Raw genomic sequence first — 22,135 nt, forward strand, 5'->3', positions numbered from 1 at the left:
AGCCAATCGACATTATGTACATTAGACAAATAAGAACATAATGTGATCTTCATCTTAACCGATGCACCACTGATGGTAGGGGTTTATTATTACTAATGGTAAATTTTTATCGCCATGGTCATGAAAATTTGAACAAAAAGGTCATGAAAAGTCATGAAAAAGTCATGAATTTACTTTCTGGTATTCCAGTAGACACCCTGAAAATGTCCGCAGTAATTAGTAGTGTAGTGCAGGGGACGACATTCTGCAACAAACTTATTTCGAATCGAAAACAAAGCAACTTGTCAGGAAAACGTGAAATGATCAAATTACAAAGTTATAGAATTTTTTTTTTTTTAAATATTAGTTATGTGTCCTTTTCCTTTACGAACTCAACCTTTTCTTTTCTTTTCCTCGGTATCTGGACACAGAATTGTCCGATCACAGCAGTAGTCTGTGGTACAATCCACGTTGTCCAAGATGAGAGCACCGACCTCGAGAGTGAGAGAGTGAGTGACTGTTCTGGAAACCGGGTGTAGTGGTTAACGCATCGGCCTGAGGTCCCGAGTTCAGTCAGTTTTTCATTCTGTGCTATTTTACTCTTATTTGTGACCTCCATCGTCATGTGTTAAAATATTGACGGTACAATATTTGCATCATTGATGTCTCCATTTCGAGATGCGTTTGATTTATTTGAATGTGGATGCAAAGTTTTTGACAAAGAAAGAGGGGGGAGGAAGAAGTATTTTTCTATAAGTGCACTTAGTTTTTTGATGTCTAAAATCCAAATTTCGATTGAAAACTGTTTGAGGAGAGTAGGGGTACATTAAGAGTCGCTAACCTAAAAGATAACCTAAGTGTTATTCTACTTAATTTTCTTCCTGTTGCAGTATGCTGGACAATCCCCTCCAGCGCCAATTCGTGGTATTACAGCATCACCTGAAGAGGAGGATGAGGTCGAAGACGACAGAGGACCAGCTGAAGTGAATATCCAGGATCTCATGCCACGGACAGATATAAGTAATCAGTTAACAGAATCGCTTTTAAGAGAACTTGCGGATAAAAATTGGAAGGTAGGACAATTTTGACACTTCCTATGGTATGTATTTAAAATCAGTTTTTGTGTACGTTTTTCTACTACATATACAACTACATGAACTGACACAAAATAACGGATACTTCTTGTGGGCGTAGAAAGTTGAAATCTGGCATGATTGTAGCTTTCCGGGATTAACCCACTGGAAAAATGTGAAAAGTAAATATTTTAATTATTAGGGGATATAAAGAAAAGGTCAAGAAATTCCCCATGTTATTTAAATGGACCTTTTTCGACCTATAATCTTATGTTTTAGGTACTTGGAAGTGGAATAAAAATTTGAAATTCGGTATGATTGTACATTTCCGTTAGCGTTACCTAAGTAAATCACCAAAAATAAAAATTTCCGACTGTAGAGTGGTTTTATGGGGGAACTGTAAAATCTCCCATGTTAATTAAATGGGATATCTCATAATGTTTGGGCAGTCCGGGCAGGCTCAGAATGATGAAATTTGGCATGATTGTAACCTTCCGGGACTACAATACAGGAAAATTGCCAGAAGTGATTTTTAGTTTTTAAGGGTTCTAAAGAGGAAATGAAGAAATTCCTACGTATGTTATTTAAATAGGTGTTTTCTTGGGATACAAAATCTTATCTTTTAGATAGTTGAAATATGAAAAGGAACTTGAAATTTGGTCGAATTGTCGGTTTAAGAAGTGCAAGACCGTAAATGCATGAAATTCACTCTTGATGCAAAGGTTGATACATAAGAGACACGAGGCCATAGGCCGAGCAAACGCGGGGGTCTTGGGGCGGAGCCCTCAGCTAGCCAAAGGCTAGTTGTCGCATATAAAAAGCTACTTTTAAACATTCTCGATGTTTTTTTGAAACTTAATATTACTGTTTTTTGATCGCGATAAGTCGATGTAAAATTGTAAGGATTTTGTTTGCAGTTAAGGTAAGTTTTTACCTATACAGTATAGTAACAATTTTTTAACTGAAGTGTATTTACAATAACCCGATTTACTTGTATACTCTGTATTTTCGGTAATCTGTCAACGTCTTGGTGAGTGAAATAGGTGGTAATGTAATAAGGAAAGATAAAAGGAACTATACCAAAATGAGGATGAAATAGTCAAAACAATAATAATTAACACTATGTACACTTGAAAGTATATACTTAAGAATATATAGTTTTAATGATTACAAAGCAAAATGAATAGCAGACCATGTTTCAAGAATGTTATGAAGTGCATATAGCGTATAAATATTTTGTTTTTACTATTTCATCCCTTTATTATTTTTTTAAAAATTCTATAACGTTTACTGCATAGGATGATAATCCTAAGAGAGCAAACATTACATTAGATAGTCCTAAATAGAATGTTTTGCCCGAGCGTCGACGATGAAACAAGTTATTACAAGTAATAGCTCCTTTCAACGCCAACTACACATAAGCAAAGATTCCAAATACAACCTTAAATATGCTTACACACCAAAGGTCCAGCATCATATTTTTCGAAAGATAATAAACAGCACAAACAATAAGTAAGAATTATTTTCAGTACCATGCACATAAATTGATTACCATGAGGTTTGAGGATACAACATGCAAATCACAACCAATACGCACAAATGGACTTAAAATTTTAAAAATTAACCATACTTACATCGCCTGATATTAGGTATTGGATATTACAATAAAATTGTGTATCGATGCTTTTTTATCTAGTAAAATATAAACTGATATACGAATCTTAAATTACATTAGTATGTGATTATGTTCTGCAGTGAGGTACTTGAGTTGTTACATTTTTCTTGTTTCGGCGTCAAGTAGCGCTGCCTACCGCCAAATCTCTTTAGTTCTCGCGGTTCGCGTGAGTTTCTCGTGCTGGATGACGTAAGAGCGGACAGAGCTGTGATTGGCTAAAGAAGCACTGGCCAAAGGTCACGCCAGTCGTCTGCATCCTCTGAACAAGAAAACGCACACAGAGAAACATAATCTGCTTGCAAGTGACAATCCTTTTAAAATAAAAGAGAATTAAACTGCTTGAGCCACATACAGCCAAAATAATGTACAAATGAGTTTATGACAATTCTTTCATTTCTCCATTGTTCAAGCCATGCTTTTAGTACACACAAATTTGATTTAAGCTACTCGCTGAGCAATACAATGCGTTTATTGTAAAAATTATTACCGTATAACAGTTTCGCTAACTATACGGTTTGGCTATATCAGATACTATGAATACACAGGTAGTGACAGAATTAATATATAAGACACAACGAAAAAATCCACGAATCCTGATTGGTTACTCAAATCTACCACAGCCAATCCCCTTACACCACACAGCAAAAAATAAAAACAAACGAAAGTAGTTATTCCCTTTTCTCCCTGTTGACAACCATCTTTCATTTGTATTATATTAACTTTTTTCTTCAATTTTTTTTATTTATAACATGAAGATGCTGACAGGCTAGCGAGAAAACCTATTTAAGTGTGGCATAACTTTTTGACTTAAGAGTCATCATCCCGGCGAAATTAAAATACCGCTAATTTTACATTAATTATGTGATATCTTCAAATAGATAAAATATAATCGAAATGTGGAACAAGAGCGCCTTAGACAACATCATTTTACATGAGAAACCGTTATCACGACTCACTTATCTGCTTTCGATTTCGAGCCATTTTGAAAATCGGCATTTATTTTCGCGTTTCTAAACAGCTGAAAACATAAAGCCACTAGGTGACTTGTGATAACGGTATATCACGCAAAATAATATTGTGTAGGGCGCTCTTGTTCCATATTTCAATTATCTTTTATCTATTTGAAGATATCGCATAATTACTGTAAAATTAGCGGTATTTTAATTTCGTCGGGATGAAGACTTAATCAAAATAATCTTTTAGGGTACGTACTGATGATCTATTGTCCATAATTTTGGTAAGATATATATATTGTAACGGCAAAATGTGGTACCTCGTCATTTTGAGAATATTAAGTAGTTTACACTTTTGATGCTTCATCCTCAAAATGCGAGATTAGTAAGTGGTCTAAAATTGTGTTCATAAATAACGGATTTAAATAAAATAAAATAAAAATGGAATTTACATTTTGCCATCTTATGATAGATATACAGAGAGATAGATTTAAATTATCGTTGTATATAAGGTTATGGTGTGCAGTGTTGTTTATAAAATTAAAATATCGTAAAGAGTTGAGATTTGTTAACCTATTAATAAAGCTATTGTGTATTGATAAACTAATTATGTGACTTATTTCAGGTTCGGAATGAGGCATTGCAGAAGCTATCTAACATAGTTAATGAAGCTAAGTTCATTACACCTAATTTAGGAGAACTTCCACCTATTTTCAATGCAAGACTTGTAGATAGCAACAAAAACATAGCACTGTCTGCTTTAACTTTATGCCAAACAATGGGAATAGCTTTAGGATCTCAATGTAAACAACATTTAAGGAGCTTGCTTCCCGGTATGCTGCAGGCGTTGGGAGATAGTAAAGTAAGTATACTCAAGTAGAAAAAATTGCAAAGGATTATTCAAGCACAACAAGAAATGTGGCATAGTCCTTGTGCTCGTAGTGGCTGAACACTGACATTAAAAGTGGAACAGCTAATGGCTTTGTAAATTGGGTCGGAAACTTAGATTCGGAAAGTCGGAAACTTAGATTCGAATTTCGGCCCAGTCATACATTTTTTCATCCTTTGTATATCATTAAATTCACACCTATAGAGTAAGGTGTAATATAAAATCGGATATTTCCTCAGGTTATTAAATATGGTAGTTGCATTGTCAGTTTATATAAATATAGTAGAGTTGTCAGTTTACACAGAAAGTGTACCGTTTCAGTGTCTACAATCAGTACTTGCTATTGCGTTCGTTCGAAGTATGAATTGCTGCGTTTCGAGTTTAAGCGTTAGTAGTCTGCTAATGTAACTAGGGTTAAAATCCGCAAGTAGGCCTAAAAACGTACCTAATCGTAACTGTAAAAATTCAGTAAAAGATAGATCGATTAGGAACTGTCCCATTAAATTCTTACTTCTGATTTGGTCCATATAGCAGGATTTACATGGATCTTGAAAGTCAGGTAAAGTCATGGGTATTGCTATATTTTCCAGAAAAGTCAGGGAAAATGTAGTCAGATTTCACGGAAGAATTAGACTTGTCCTATTAGTGAAACATTACAGCTACTCTCAGAAGATATGAAGAACGCCTCAAAGAATCAATGCAAATTCAAAACGATAATAAAAAGGCTGTAAAAACATAAGTATCTTCAAAAATAAAGGAGTTTGAGGAGCACTAAAATTCACATGCTATAGAAAAAAAAAATAGGTTTGTTGGTTGTAGATAACTATAATAAAAGGAATGTGCAAAATTATTGTGCATGTTTACTTGTTTGAGTGCATCCCGAATGCATAGATATTACGTTAATGTTTAATTATTGTTCGGTACTAAATCAATTCAACGTAAGAACCACACCTGAGATAAACAAAACAGTTTGTATGACTCCGCGTCAAGCACGTGATTAACGGCGAGATTTTTGCTTCGGTCAGCTGTTCCTTTTCCGTGCGTTCCTCGATCTCAAAAGCAAGGTATATCTGTTATAAAGCAAGCATATCAATAAATAATGGAATCAGTTGCGGAGCCAGGATTTGATTCCGGGGGTCCGATAGCTAGAAGGTAATTTCGGGAAGTGTCCCGGAACCACCCCATGGCTACGCTACTGAATGGAATTAAGTAATAGCGGTAAGTAAACGATATTATCAACTTACAGAAATAAAAGATAAATAATTATGAATTACTCACGTTAATCTGAAGTTTCTTCTGAATCGCTCAACGCAGTAACTTGCAGGTCTTCATCAGAAGATTCATCAGATTCGTTGTTTATGTTAATTACAAGACGATCCACCAAGGTGTCAGAAAGTCCGTCCAGATTCCATATTTTCCCTTCTTCCTTCAGCACATGACGAATATTGTTTTTCCACATATCTGGTGTCACTTGAGTCAAGGCAGTTCCAAGCAGCAGCCGAACGTCACGTAACTTAAACGTGGTATTGTTTCTGGCTACAAAACCCTTAACAAACGCCCACACAGTTTCTATCGGGTTCAAATTGCTGTGGTAGGGGGGCAGTCTCTCAATCATTCTTCCAGTCTGTTTTGTGGAGCTATCTATTACATATAGGTTTTTATTGTTGAGAGCAATGCTTTGCGCTTCATTCAGTAGTTCCACTTTAACATCGGACTCTGAGAAAGGCATTTTCTTTGCTGTTAACCACTCAATTATTTCTTGTTTCGCCATGAGGAGTTTGGACGTCGTTCGAGCCTTACGTTATGGTATAAAGCATTATCCATTACAATAACACACCCGGGATCAAGTTAGGCAATATTGTTTCAAACCATTCACGAAAAACGTCACCATTCATGTCATGGTAATCACCACCGCGCTTAGATATGAACACCACCATCTACAAAACCACTGTCACTACCTATATGAACAATTATTAGTCTTTTTTCCTTGCCCATAGGATTTTTAGGCCGGTTGTTTTTTTTAGAACATACAGTTGTGTCTACTCATACACTGGATGTCCACAGGGTCCCAGGTGAGGTCCAACTAAAAAGTTTCAAATGGTAAGAGGTTAAGAAGCTCATCGTTTGCAAGATCTTGTTAAATGAAAGTAGATGGATCAAGTCTTGACTTTCTACGACAACTCTGTGCAAAATTGCGGCGGGTCCAACTGTAAACAAAAGCTTATTTGAAAAACTATGGCCATCTTGAATCCAAGATGGCCGCTTAAAACCTATGTCATTCATAACAATACAAATCTAAATCTCTATTTTTCTCTTATGTATTTAGAAATAATAGAAAGACTAAAGAACAATGGAATTTCTATTCACTTCAACTATTATTTATTCGGTAACAACACACATATGTTTTGTTCTTAGTGCACGTTCGTCACAGTTCTATCGACATTATTTACTTGAATATAACGAATATGCGATGAACACATAACTCTGACTTCCTACTCATTCAGCTAAACAAAAGTTGAATACCTTCGGGTATTTTTCTAATTTTGTCATACGTAGTTCATACAGAAAGAACTTCCTGCACCAGTAGGTTGGGGACTTTTATTCTAACGTATTCGTGATGGTTACATTTGTGTCATTCGTTGGTTTGATCGCAATACTTCAAGCAGCACCATATATATATATATCTATATATCTATATCTATATATCTATATCTATATATATATATATATATAAATCATTTGCAAGATTGGCGAGTAATACCAAACATGTGTAAGTTTATTTCAGTACATCGAGCTGCGTCAAACTTTGTTGGTTTGGTCACACTATTCCAAGAAATAACATATTTATATACAAACTCATTTTTCACGCTGGCAGCCATATTGGATTACAGATTATACTCTTTGATTTTTTGTGGATATCTACTATTAACCATAAACGTTCGCTTCTCCAACACAGTGGTGTGAGCTGGATATGCGTTCGATACATAGTGCCGCATTTTGAACTCAAGATGTCTCGTTTTTGAACATTTTGCATATTTTAGTGACTTACTAATCAACATTAATGCCAAATTTGTTTTCCTAGCTTCAGCAGTTTGGTATGCTTATCCTTTAGTTATAGGTTTTAAGCGTGGCCATAGATTTTCAATTAAGCTTTTGTTTACATTTTGACCCACCGCAATTTTGGACAGGGTTGTTGTAGAAAGTCGAGACGTGCTCCATCTTCTTTCACATAACAAGAGCTTTCAAACGATGTCCTACCTCTCTTGCCATTTGAAACTTTTCAGTTGGACCCCACCTGGGACCATGTGGGGACCCTGGGTCAAGACGTTTTCACTTAAATCGTTGTATTTTGAAAATAATGCCACACTTCTTTTCCTGTTTTCACATTTGTCTCACTGTTTCCTATTTATAGGGGGTGACCATGGACTTTTGAATTTAGTTTTTTACATTTTGACCCGTCGCCATTTTGCACAGGGTTGTTGTAGAGTCGAGACTTGCTTCATTTTCTTTCATTTTACAAGAGCTTTCAAATGATGTGCCACTTAACCCCTTTTGCCATTTGATAATTTTGAGTTGGATCCCGTGTGGGACCCTGACACAAAGTTTTTTTTTTTTTTTTACCCCAAAAAGTTTGTCGTTGAAAATGATGGGATACGTGTTGGCCGAGTTTTCCACTTACCCAACCGTTTCCGAACAAATGACTCGGTTCAAACTATTATGCCAGGTGATTTTTTTTGTAGTTCTTACGTTACAAAATGTTGTAACTCATGATATTCCGCCCAGTGGCACGTATAACTTTGGGATTCATCTAGTTATAACATATCAAATGCAAACACAATTGTATCGTTCGGATCTCAGCGGAGCCATTGCGTGACCCTTCCTTGTTAGAAAGAAATCATACACTTTGCTCCGAATAGCACATTTCACAAAGTCATCCGCCTTCAATAATTCTGTTATCTGTCTGTTTCTCTTTTTACCCGGTGTTTTCAACAACCCCGTTTCTTTGAACTCTTTACGTACGTTCACAACACTCGACTCAGAGACATCAGTATATTCTGCCGTTAATTTCACTATGTCATTCACTAACACAGTAGGATTGTTTTCCAGCAATTTATTGAACACGTTTAAAACAATTTGTTTTTCCCCATTCTTCAATGGTTTTCCTTTTGGACGTTTCATAACTTGACACTGAACAGAAGCACTACATGTAGCCGCCATATTTTCAAATTGTAAGGTGACTGTTGGGGGCGGGACTTAAAATGACTGTTGCAATCTCTGCGTTTCTTGAGGACAGCAATTACACTTTTTTAAAAACGGTTTCTCTATATTATGGTTGTTAAGAGCAATTCAAAATATATTAAATTGTATCGAAACATATATAAATGTTTATTCTCTACTACATTTACTATCTACCTCTCTCTCAAGTGTTTAACATTTGTTGTTATAGATACTTATCGGTTTGCATGTTACCAACACTGATGATTTTTTCTCGATAACAAGGTAAAAATCACAGAATATGGCATACATTTTGTCAGTAATTTGTAGTAGTATATTTTTGTTCCATGAATTAATATTTTTTTTACGTCTCATCTAACAAATGGGCGAAGTTAATTATACGAAACAATGTTAAAAAAAAAAAAAAGTCTCTCTCTTTAACCAATTACAGATAAGCAATTACGTCAATCACGGAACTTTATTTATAACCCCAGCCAATTACATTTCTTTGTAGTACGTCATTTGTTTATCCCAGGTGTATTTCTTACGTTGAATACAGAATAACGTTTCATTGTGTTCCAAATACATGAATACTTATGTGCGTTGGGTTCCTGGTTCGATCCTCAGACAGGTAAGTTTGTGTTGGACAACATCGTGTCTGGGTTTTCTCAGGTACTCCCGTTTTCCCCCCACATTCTCGTTCCACCAATTTTCCCAGCAACATTCACTTGCCTTAATCATCCGTCTCCCTTAGCCTAATGGGTATAGGACATTAAACTGAAAGTTTTACTCACAATAAGTATTTATAGTAAAACAGTATGCTTATGCTGTATTAAATAAATTGAAAAAAAGAGAGCGTTGGACGGCTATAGGAATAATGGAGACTGATTAAAAAAAAAAAATTTAAACCCTAAAGTGTCACTATAACTGATAGCGTCGGGAGCCAGTGAAAATTTAATACGCCATGAAAATTCAGGGAAATCAATAATAGAATTTCAACATAAACCGTGCATGGGCTACTATTACAAGTTAGGATATTTTCTGTTTAATCAAAGGCAAAAGTTTGTACGATATTTCGATATATCCAACGCTTTATTATTATTATATTCAAATATTAAAACGTATTTCTGATCGATATATTAATTCTAGTTTTGTTGTTAGATATTTTGATCTTCAAATTTTCGATTGGTTAATATTCAATATTTTGATGTTCTTGATATTTTGATATATCGAAGGAGCTGTGGTGACTCAGTGATAAAGCGTTCACCTCTGGTGCATAGGATCCTTGATTCGATCCCAACTCGCGCCAAGTGAAGTTTGTAGTGGACAAACACCGTGTGCGTGGGTCTTCCGTTTCCTCCCATTTTCTTCATTCCACCATTTCCTTCATTTCTCACATTTCTCCTCATCACTGTCTCCTTTAGCCTAGCCGGCATAACCGTGGGACGTAAATCGTAAAGATTTCATTTCATTTTTTCGATATATCGATTACGCTTAGATATTTCATTGGTATAGATTTTTGAAATCGAAGGCCGGATATTACAGATATAACCAATGGTGGTCAACTTAGAGAGGTTACTTACTACAAAGGTAGCTAACAGAATTACCAATGTAGAAAATTACTACTAAAATATTCTTATTTACCTTAATGCATAGTTTGATTTGTACATAGAAATATTTCGTCCTCACAATTGCTGTGAACATCCTCAGGCCAGTTCCTCAGAATTCCACTGAACCATACTTTTTGTCTGCAGGAATTGCGTTTAGTAATAAACTAGAGACAACTAAAAACTCGAAAATTCTAGCTATGACAGGATTGGATGTTAGGATGTAGAACAAATAATAGCCACGGTTTGGAGAAATCTATTCGTGTAATTAGAAATTTTCTTCTTAGGTTTGGTAATTACAGCCGTGCAGCTACATTCAGTGTTTCTACGTACTGAAATGTACCACAGCAATTGTAAAGAGGAAATATTGCTAAGAAGTTCCCTACTTGAATTGCTAATACAGTTTCTTGTTTGTTTGTGTCGTCTTCTTATCGCCACAAATAGAAGTATTAGATGATATACTGCTATAGTTATAATTTCATATGTTATTTCCAGAATTCCATTCGGGCAGCAGCAGTTTCCTGTATGAATACTTGGGGTGAGCAGTGTGGCGTCAAGGAATTCTTTGATGGCGAGATGATAGCTGATGCTCTGAAGAATGGGAATCCATATTTAAGAACTGATCTTTTAACCTGGCTTGCAGAAAAGCTTCCTAATGGTGAGCCTTAATAATTGCTCGTAATGCCACTTTGTGTTGTAGAGGTTAACGGTATTTCACATGAAAGTAACTAAATAAAATATTACTAACCCTTTTTGTTATTCTAAGGAAATATCTGATGGTGGCTCAGTGGTAGAGCACGTTCCTCTCGTGCGTGGGGTCCCTTGTTAGATCCGTGCTTGAGTGAGCTTGTGGCGGACTTCTGAGTTTTCTCGGAGGGTACTCCAGTTTCCTTCCACTTTCTCATTCTACCAGTTCTTCCATTATCATTCCCATGCCTTAATCATAGTCTCCCTTAGCCTAAAGGGTATAATTTTGGGACATTAAACTGAAATAATTTCATTTCTTCCATAGATGGCAGTTGTTGCTATGAAGGGCATATTACCAGCGGGATATTTCATTGTCAGGCTGGAAACGTTATATTAGTAACACACATAATTACTCTTAGCAGCCACACAAATACTATTCGGGGTAGGTAGCCGTTGTTTGAGATATGGTATCCTACGCTGTCTATAAATCTCGCGTATTGGAAAATGGTAATTGCAGGAGCCGACTGCGCCTTCCCATGTCGCACTTGTGATCCATAGGGCTTAGAAGCCCTCCTTGCTGAACTTGTGTCTGACGTGTTTGTCTTTTTTGAACAGGCCCCCGGATTCGATTTCCAGTTGGGAGGGCATTGAAAGCATTACGGTAGTTGGCCCGTCCACCATAAACTATAATCCATGTCTTATGTAGCCTCATTGCTGAAAAGAGACACTAAACTTCTATAAACAAACATAAGGCGTAGGTTCGAAGACCGAGCAGAGCTAACCCAATGGAATACCCTAGCGATATGGGGACGCACGTTAGCGGTTGGAAGATCCAGTCCTACAGGCCGAGATGTGGTCAGAGGACAGATTTGATATCAGGAATGTATGATGGATTAGTCATACTTTCCTAAACGAAGATCAGAGGTAAGTGGAGTCCCGTCCCCTTCTTGTGTCATAATGGCAGATGTAGATTACATGGCGAGTGTAATTACTTTCCAACAACAATGTTCTCTTTCGATAGTTACCGACATGGTCTATGTAAACGGATTTACGGGACACCCTGTATATATATTTCTCCTTTCTTCTTATTGGAATAATATCCAAATTTTAGAATTCTTCTTTAATAATAAAATAACTAATTAAACGGTCCGCGTTTTCAAAATCGGGAGATCTCAGATTAGAATTCTACAACCTTGAGTTCTGACAGATTTTTCTTCAGTTATTAAGCTAATTCCGGAATAATATCTTAAATATATATTCCTTGACTAACATTTTTCTTAGCGTTAAGAAATAAATATTGTGTTAATGCATTTAAAAAAAAATGGTATTATTTTACAGTGAAATCCGTGCCAAAGGAAGAGTTGATGGCCTGTTTACCACATCTGTATGCTGCACTTGAAGATAGGAATGCAGACGTGCGAAAGAGTGCTCAGGATGTTATTCTTCCAGTGATGATTCACGTGGGTTATGAGCCGATGTTGAAAGCGACAGGGAAGTTAAAGGTAAGTGACAAATTGCGCAGTCTTGTTGAAGAAAATATAGTTATCCTCTTCAATTCGAGAAACTCAGTTCTCATATTCGAAGAATTTTTAGCTGAGATTTATTTTCTTTCCTCCTCTAGACTTCTATAAATAACAACAATAATAATAATAATAATAAACAACTTTATTTTTTACGTACTGAGAACAACAAAAATACAGCACTTTGTCTTATTCTACATTATTTTAGCAATGAATATATAGTACAAGTGATAAAATTATGGTTACACCTATAACACAAATTATTAATAATAAAAAAAAACACTGACAGTGTAGTGTACGTCAATTATTAAAACAAAGAAGTGTCAAAAATTAAAAGTAAAAAATAAAAAACCACTAAGTTATATTTAAAATTCTAAAATAAAGTCATATTTTAAGATATGCACTCATTATAGCTTTCTAAAATCCTACAGATTAAAATATGTTTTCTATTATGCGGTTGCAATAAAATATTTACCCTTGTACCATATGTTGGAACTTTAAAATCAACATTTTTAAAAATATAGTCTGAGGTATATTGGTTGTCAAGTAACTTTTCTACAAATACAGATTCAATCAATTTTCTCCTGTCAGCCAGTCGTTCCAAATTAAAATACGTTATCCAATGTTCATACGTGCTAGAATAATAGTCAAGTCCTAACTTACAACAGAGTATTCTAATAAAACACTTTTGCATAATAATAATAATAATAATAATAATAATAATAATAATAATAATAATAATAATAATAATAATATACTATGACTTTCTTGCGAGTAGGAAACATTCAAAGAAATTTTGTATATAAATGATATTTAGAGATGCAAGAGCTCGGAAAATAGACTTGAAAAAAACTAAGTTTTTTTCCCGCGGATTTTTTGCTTGGGAAATTTTTGACTTTTTAAATATTTCAAGTTTGGTGGAGAGATAACAGTAATGTTTTCTCATAACACGAGAAAGCATTTACAGTAGAACCCCTCTCGTCCGCCCTCGGCTGGTCCGCTACTCCGGTTGATAAAACTGTGCTCGAGCCAAACCTGTCCCGACTCGTTGGTGATTCACGAGGCCTATTATCGTTGAGTGCCGTCGCGGCATTGTTGTTTACTTGCTGTTACCGCAAATCTGCTTTAGTGCTCTGTCATCTACCTAGGTATTGTATCGTTTCTTTCGTTGTGCATGTTTTCTGTACCGTACTGTGCAATTGTTAGTGCTTACTGTTCGTTTGTTCTTACTGTAGAGAACAATACAATCATTTTTGAGTTCAGAGTGTGTTTATTTTATTGTAAATCCGTATTTTTCTGTATTTTCTGATAATCCGACCTTTTTTGCGTTCCGACCATAACCCCAGTTCCAAAGGTGACGGATTAGAGGGGTTCTATGTAATTACTGCATTTTAAAGAAAGTTCTGAAAAAAAAAATAAAAAAATCAAAGAAAGTCATTTATCCGATAGGACAGAGAAAGTGAAAATCGTGGACGTACTCTAGTTCCAAGGAATTGTTTGTAGAGCTTTAGGTTAACGTTTAAAAAAAAAAGTTTGTTTTAGCAATAACTTTTTTGGAAATGTACTAGATTTCGTGGAATAAAATTATCTTTTAAAATTTATGGATAAACCATAACTTCATTATAACTGTATATAACTTTTATTGAGGCCTCTTGAATTTGAAAGAGAGAACAGTAAAACACTGTCCACAAATTTCTTAGTCAAATATTTTGACACAATGTAACAGTACAGGAAGAGATACTGTAAATAGTGATGTTAAACTGACATCATACCGAAAGTAGCTTTTTATAGCGTTAATTTTGTAAACTGAACTCTGAAGCTCACGAGAAAAAGTTTCCCGAACGAGATGTGAACAAGATAAGATTTTATACAAGTTTTGTGTCTGTGTCTTGTTTTATGGTACTACTTTCTTGCATTCAGATTGCAAGATTTAGGCAACCAACAAAACACACATGAGTCATAAGTTCCAGGAACTTGATGAGATGGTAGGCAATCAAAACGACATTTGGGATATGGTGATTGTATAACGTTCACTTCTTGGAAACAAGTGCAATGTCGGTTTGACAACCATTCAAGATAGCCAGTTTCGGATTGAATATAGGACTCACAAGTGCTGAATGTTGTAAACACACTTTCTTAATTGTAGAATCCACCACACAGAAACAAAAGTTGTACTTGAGAAAGAAAATTTTTAAAAAAAAAGAAGCGAAATTTGCGTTTTTCGACAAAAATCCGGTTTTTATTTTTAAAAAATTAAACTTTGCCCCCCCCCCCCAAAAAAAAAAACATCTTTTTCTGTATCTTTATTGACATTTATCTCAGATATTTAATATTGAAGAAACTGTATTTGAGTGTTCAAAAGTATGAGTAGATATTTAATGAATTAATAAGATTCATATCTACGAGGTTCGTTTCGAAAGTTTTGCCTTTTGTATGTAATTTACCAGAGATACAGAGAACTGAATTATGTAATGGAACAAGGCATTTTGTCATATTTTACAAGTTTCATCTACTTAGTCATTTTCCCACGTAGTCACCACCGTTCGTTATGCAGTTTTACCAACGATGAGTAAGATCCTATGGGTCACGTTCATAAAAATCGGAACCAGCAGAGGAAGCCACTTTTTACCAGTGCGATAACAGCATCATCATCAGGAAAATGTTGGCCACATAGTCTATCCTTCAGAGGGCCAAAGAAATGGAAGTCAGAAGGCGCCAAGTCTGAACTGTATGACGGATATAGGACAGCTAATCAAATTCCGCAATAAGCTCCATGCTCGCAGCATTAATGTAAGTCCTTTTCGTAAGTGTTCTCGGTCTGTCAGCCATGTGAAGGTATTGACATATGATGTTTCGAATGCAGACGTCGCATTCGTCTTCTGGGATTGGAATGAAGAGACCGGAGATATGAGCCAGAGCTGTGAACGGGGGCTTGTGATTGGCTGAGGGAAATGTTGGCTCCTGATTGGCTGTTGTTGTGGCTACGAGAAATGACTGCTGAATCTGTTTTTGTTCCTGAAAAGCAAAAAACACAAAGCTACACAAGACTTCAGCAACCCGAAAAGTCAGGAGTAGCAGAGCATAACCTAGAGCTTTGATTTTACAAATATCACCATAGTAGTCAAGTGCAGCAATTTTTGGGACAGAATAATAAAGGAAACGATAGCAATCTCACGAAAAAGGAACAGTCTCATTCAACTCAACCCTATGTGGTCGGCCATTTTCAGGAACAAAAACAGATTCAACAGTTATTTCTCGTAGCCACAGCAGCCAATAGGAGCTAGCATCCCTCAGCCAATCACAAGCACCCATTCATAGCATTCTCCTAAGTAGTCACAATATATACATGCTCACATTTCCGGTCTCTTCATTATAATTCCTGAAGAAGAATGGAATGTCTGCATTCGAAACGTTGGATGTCAATACCTTCACCTGGCTGATAGCCTGAAAAGACTTATTAAAATCACGTCGCTAGGAAAAATTAAATTCTTTCTTTGGTGTAGATCCTGGTGTTATCGTGTTGCAGGCGAAAGCCTTTCTTCTCGGGCCTGACTCGTGCAATTCGAGCTTTCATCTTAGTGTCTTCTTGTAGCGTTTTGAATTTACGGTTTCTCCATATTCTGATAAGATGAATGCTACGTAGGCGATGAAGTAAAGAATAGCGTATCGTCTGAAGTTTCCAAAATGGTTGAAAATTTAGGGAGATATATTAAATGTAAACTACTTGTTATGAATGACGACTGAAGGTTTTGTTGATCGTATAAAAACAATGAAATCGAAACAAACGAGGTCACGAACTTTTTTTTAACTGAGAACAGATAATTAAGATTGTTACTTGTGTGTCTGGTTGTGTATCTAAGGGTGTTTACCATGATGTGTGTGGCGAGAAAATGTAGTTTCCTTGCGGAATTGTATCATGCAAATAATATGATGCTTTAAAGGAAAAGTCTATTATATTATTTTTTATTCTTCTTTGCTTAATTTTAATTATTTAAAAATTTAAAATTTTTTCGTGTCGTCTTTGACTTCAAATTAAAAAGCTTCATTTGTATTTTGGTTCAGCGATGCACATTTGGCGTTCACTTTGATTGTCACGTCGAATTTAGGGTTGCCAACTCTGGAAAATTACCGGCACCCCCTCAAAATTCCCTATGCTATACGCCTAAGTGTGAAGTATCTCTCTTCGGACCTATCCAGGGTTGGCTGGTTTAAACCAAGATGGTTTAAACCTTGGTTTAAATCAACTGTTTTTTTATTGTAACCAATTGGTTAAAAAAAATAAAGGAAAAATGTTCGTAAAAGAGTAAGTGTTCGTAAAATCTTGATGAACACACATTTGTGGGTTATCAAGTTTCACTCCCGTATATTATTCATATTATATTCAGATCTAAATTCTCCATTCATTACTCAGAGATATTATACTATAAAAGCAACTTTTTTTTTTTAATAACTTTATGAATGTTTCTTTTGTTATTTTTGATAGTTTGTTATTGTTGTTATGCAATTGCAATCAAAGAAAAATTCTAAATATTGTTTCGTTTTAATAATGTTTACTATTGATAAAATACATCTAAATGCCGTACCAGGGTGTCTGTCGGTCACGAATGTCACGAAAAGTCACGAAATCAGAAAAAGGTCATGAAAGTCAAGAAATTTAGCTTTTGGGTCACGATTTTTTTTTAAATTGTACAAATATAAGTACAGACTGGAGAAATTTGATCTATAAAACGTCAAAATTCTGTGGTCACCTTTAGATGCTACCAAATCGCAAGCAAAGCACACTTCTATCACATGCATGAAAATTCGCCCTAATTCGCACCCAAATTCGGTCTTAAGAATGTTACGAAACGTTATTGTTTTGTGAAGAGAAGGTCATGAAAAAGTCACGAAATTTCACTTTGGAACTTTAGCAGACACCTTGCGTGCTTTTTGGGAGGGGGTCATACAGACCTCACGAGAGGCATTTATTTTAATCAGAAGTATCGTTGGCATCTATTTATGTATAAATGGTGAGAGCCAAAGTGGACTTAAGTAATTGGTGTCTTTATTCATTTTTTTTTACTGATGTGCAAATTAAGTCGTTGTATTTCTTTACTACCACTGTATCGCATTTGTCTACTACTAGCTTGGACTAAATTAGTTCTTCTGTACTCTGCAGTATTTTGAAATTGTCATCATACCTATATTAATAATGTATATAATTCTGTATAATGGTTTCACTTGTGCAACTGTATCTTTTTGTTCTTCTGAAATGACTCTTAAGAATTATATTAACAAGTATCAAGGATCAGTACAACATACTTTTATCAGGAGTCCTTCCTGAGTAAGCCGGCAGACGTATCGCATTTGTGGCCAGTTAGTCCCGGTTTCGAGTTCAAATGGAGGATAATTTCTCTCGGGATGTAAGCCGAGAAGCGGTTTGAATTCCGCTTTAAGCTTAAGTGACCCCTTCCAGCATAACCCGGTTGTTACATAATAACACTTAGATAAAACAAACTTATTTCTTTCCATTAGTGATATAAATACATGGAGCAAATTATTTAAACAAAAAAAAGTTTAAACCAAAAAACGGTTTATTTATTTATTTTCAATAAAAACCATGGTTTTTGCCAACTCTGGACCCATCCATATTAAGAAAATGTACCATCGTGGACAAAAGTGCATTAGCATCTGTATGCTGCATAGATACATTGTGCTAAAAATGAGAAACCGAAGTCTGTATTGATCATTTTATTGTATTTACTAGTAACTGCCACTTCTTTAAAATTGTCGAAACAGATGAACAAAAGTAAATTAATCGTTACGTGACAATTTTGGATTTACGAAATGAAATGTACTCTTTAAACGTGTACTTCAACTACAGGAAATTACTGAAGAAGTCCTGAAGAAGTAAGTTTAAGGAAAGTTGTCATATGCAGCAGCTAGGGACGTGATACTAAACAATGCAACAAACTTTGTACTAACGAAATCCCTAAAAGTTATTTGCGAACAATCGATGAACAGTTTAAATATATCGCTACATTTATGCCTCACAATTATGGCAAATTATACACGTCTGTCCCTATTGTTGAAAACAATGTTTCAGAATAAAATTAATTGTTACTAATTTTCTTATGTTAAACAAATTAAAAACCTGCCATTGATTAAATATCGCTTAATGTATAATACAAAGGTAATCAAGAAAGTTCTGTCTGTTTTTGTGGAGCTCTGTGTTCATTTGACCCTTACACCGTGAATTGAATGCGGATGGAGATAAGGTGAAGGTCAGTTGTTGGTGTGGGTATATCCAACATACTACCTGGTTGTGGCAGTTCACTTACACCGTGAACTTGCGTAAGGATAGAGTAAACATGGGACCTCCACAGAGCGTCATAAGGGCGTGTACGCTGTACGAGTTCAAACTGGGGTCAAACGCCGCTGCAGCGGGGCGGAGAATATGCCACGCTTTTGGTGAAGGTTTCGTGACTACGCAGATAGTGCAGGGGTGACAAGTTCTACAGAATGCTTATTTAAAGGATAGCAACAAATGACTGAACTGAACTGTTGTTGTTGGAAAACCAAATTTTACTGAATACTTTCGTTACCATCAAAGGTAAGAAATAATACTAATAGTTTTGCTAATGTATTTACATATTTACTGTTAGTACCGGCACCTATGACCTTAAACCCGTCAACGTATGAGGGATAATGTCCTTCGACGTCGCCGAGTCGGCGAGCACACTATTCACGAAAAGTATTTTCTAAAATATAAAATTGCATATTTTACTTTAAATAGGCTATAAGCATAATCCACACATTAATTTGTTTTAATTATCTCAGGCTAAGGTGAGTTTTTTTCTTTTATTCATTCATTCAGTGCATTCAGAACTTTATAAAGGTCTTATGTTCAATGTTGTTGTTTACCTTAACGTGAAAGCATATAATTCGCTCAAAGAAAATTCAAAATCTGATAAAAAATAACTTTCAATTTAATAATCTTAGTTGTACCAATGATATACCAACAAAAAGGTCAAAACCAGGGTTTTAAGGTGGTTTGGGTTTTTTCGGGCTGGGTCCACTTGGGCAAACCCTGTTGTTTAGGGTTACCATATTAACAGATTTTAGCGGTTACCACCCGATTTTTAGGTCCTACATTCGTCCCCCGCGTAATCATCTCTTAAATCACGAAAAAATACTCCCTTTTTTGGATTGGAGAAAATCTAAGGCGACAAAGTGTTGTTATTTTCAACGTAAATCGCTACATTAAACTAAGTTACATTAAAAACTCTTAGGGACTTATGCGAAGTCGTTTTAACGTATGATTAGCATCATACCTAAAGCCTGACTAGTGCAGGAAACGTTAGTCGAACTCTTTAGTACGGCACTAATCACGCGTCAGCACGACTCTGCATAAGGCCGTTAGTGTTTCTGGAAGAAGGGTTAATTACATGAACAATTGTTCTGCTGACGACTGCACTGAACTGTTAAGAATAGTGCAATATTGTTTTGCAATACCTGCTCACAACGCAGTTGTTGAAAGAATATTTTCCTTGCTAAATGTCCAGTGGACAGATGACAAACAAGATGAACGTAAAAACTGTCAAATTATTACTACTGGTTTTATACAATATGAAAGAGCATCATGAGTGTAAAATTCTATATTCTTACTAAAAGAATATAAACACACCTCAATAGTGACTAATGTATTACTGCAAACTTGTCCAGATCAATAACGCACTTAAGTACCAATGATGATTTTTATTTCTATACCTCTTATTGGTATACACTTCTTCACAAGAACTATCCAACTATTATTAGTGGATATACAATCGCTACGGCTTCTAACTAAACATATTAAATAATCTCAACTCTCAACTTCATTACTTACTTCGTAATCTAGCGATTCTCTCTTTTTATCAACAACACATACTATTTTTCTAACAACAGCTACTTAATGGCATGTGTACAATTTCATGTAATTTCCTGCCCATACTACATCCCAACAATGAGTATAATTTTATGATAAGATTTTATGCAATTGAGATTTTTCAAAGAAAGTTAGAGAGTGAAAAATATGTAAAAAATGTGGCACAATCATTCACATTTTGGTTCAACCCATGAATGCTAATGTATAATCTCATGTAAACTTACTTAATGCTAACTTTACAATTTAAGACTCACATTTGTTGAACTTAATAAAACATTAAAGGCTAAAACTAAATTTGCTTTACTTTAGTTTCGTTAGAAAGGGAAGTGCATTGGAAGTGTAACTTAACAAAGAAATCATTAAAAATTGGTCCGAAGGATCCCAGGTCAGCATTGTAATATACTTAAGGTTTAGAATCCCCCACTTTTCTAAATTTCTAAAGAATTCCCTACGCCTAAATTTATTATTATTATTATTATTATTATTATTATTATTATTATTTCAATAACTAGTGCTGTCGAATTTTTGAGACATTTGCGATTTTCGGTTTTTGAGAAAGCAGTTTTTTTTGAAAACCGAAAACCGCATGAAGCCGCAAAACCTGTTTTCAAAACCGAAACCGCAAATACAGTTTTGGAAACCGAAACCGCAAAAGCGGTTTTCCGTTTTTAAAACCGACATTTCGGTTTTATGAAATTTCACTTTTTCAAAAATCGGTTTTAGGTTTTTCAAAAACCGATTTCGACAGCACTATTATCGATGTTCGAAGGTGGTGGCTGGAAAAGCGACAGAACGTTCTTAGTTACCTTCATACAACGGCAATGTGTATTTGTAAAGGCACTTATTCGATGTTTTATTCTGGATTACAGATTTCAAAATTCCGGTCGTAAATTGGCTGATAAGAAGTTTGTACCTGTCACCGGCCTTAATCAAAATAATAGCCATATTTCCGACGAGGCAGGCGAAATACCGGCCAGTTGGCTGTGGTCTGGCTACAGGATTCAAACCTGAAATTTTGTGTTCTGTTCCTGATTTAAGTTGGGGTAGGAGGAGCTGTATGAACTGAATTTAAGTTTACAGTTATCATCATGCGTCAGGTAGCCTGTGTCACTTACTCTTATTTTGATTTTTACAGCCAGGCTCCCGGCCCCAGGTGTCAACGCTGATTGAGAAGTATCGGGCTCAGTTACCAGCGAAACCTACTGCCAAAGCCAAAGCTCCTTCTGGAGGAAGTAATAAACCTGTAGCAGTTAGACCTGCAGCGTACAGTGACAACAACAACAAAGACGAACAGCCGAAAGCAGTCATGGGAAGAGGAAAACCAGGAGCTAAGGTCGTGAAAGGAAAGGTAAGGAATTAATAAGCGCAGTGTATATATATCTGTTGTGTAAATTTGTATCTTGACGGTAGAGAAAGTTCAGTTGAGTACTGAAAAAGAATAACCAAAGTAGACAAAGCTGTTACAGGGTGTCTTATAAAAGGCTGCCTTCGAGCAGAATAAGATAAAATACCTAGAATAAAATTAATATAGAGTGGTACCTCAGGTTGTGAACTCAATTGTGTTCTTTTAATGTGTTCACAAATCAAAACCATTTTTACCAGGGTTGGCTGGTTTAAACCAAGGTGGTTTA

The 22,135-nt window shown here is 35.5% G+C and overlaps 1 protein-coding gene across 4 annotated transcripts in view; it reads left to right on the plus strand.

The window, feature by feature from the left end:
• The window catches only part of msps (msps cytoskeleton-associated protein 5), a 168,609-nt gene that overhangs the window by 59,522 nt on the left and 86,952 nt on the right, over positions 1-22,135 (plus strand). For all 4 annotated transcript variants that reach the window (XM_081739143.1, XM_081739145.1, XM_081739146.1 and 1 more), the window contains exons 16-20: positions 870-1,052; positions 4,306-4,542; positions 10,887-11,049; positions 12,417-12,580; positions 21,640-21,852. In XM_081739143.1, coding sequence (XP_081595269.1) covers positions 870-1,052; positions 4,306-4,542; positions 10,887-11,049; positions 12,417-12,580; positions 21,640-21,852 — 960 coding nt within the window. The remainder of the gene's footprint in view (positions 1-869; positions 1,053-4,305; positions 4,543-10,886; positions 11,050-12,416; positions 12,581-21,639; positions 21,853-22,135) is intronic.

The sequence above is a fragment of the Thermobia domestica genome, chromosome 14 (assembly GCF_964235325.1).
Source record: "Thermobia domestica chromosome 14, izTheDome1.hap1.1, whole genome shotgun sequence".
Classification (NCBI taxonomy): domain Eukaryota; kingdom Metazoa; phylum Arthropoda; class Insecta; order Zygentoma; family Lepismatidae; genus Thermobia; species Thermobia domestica.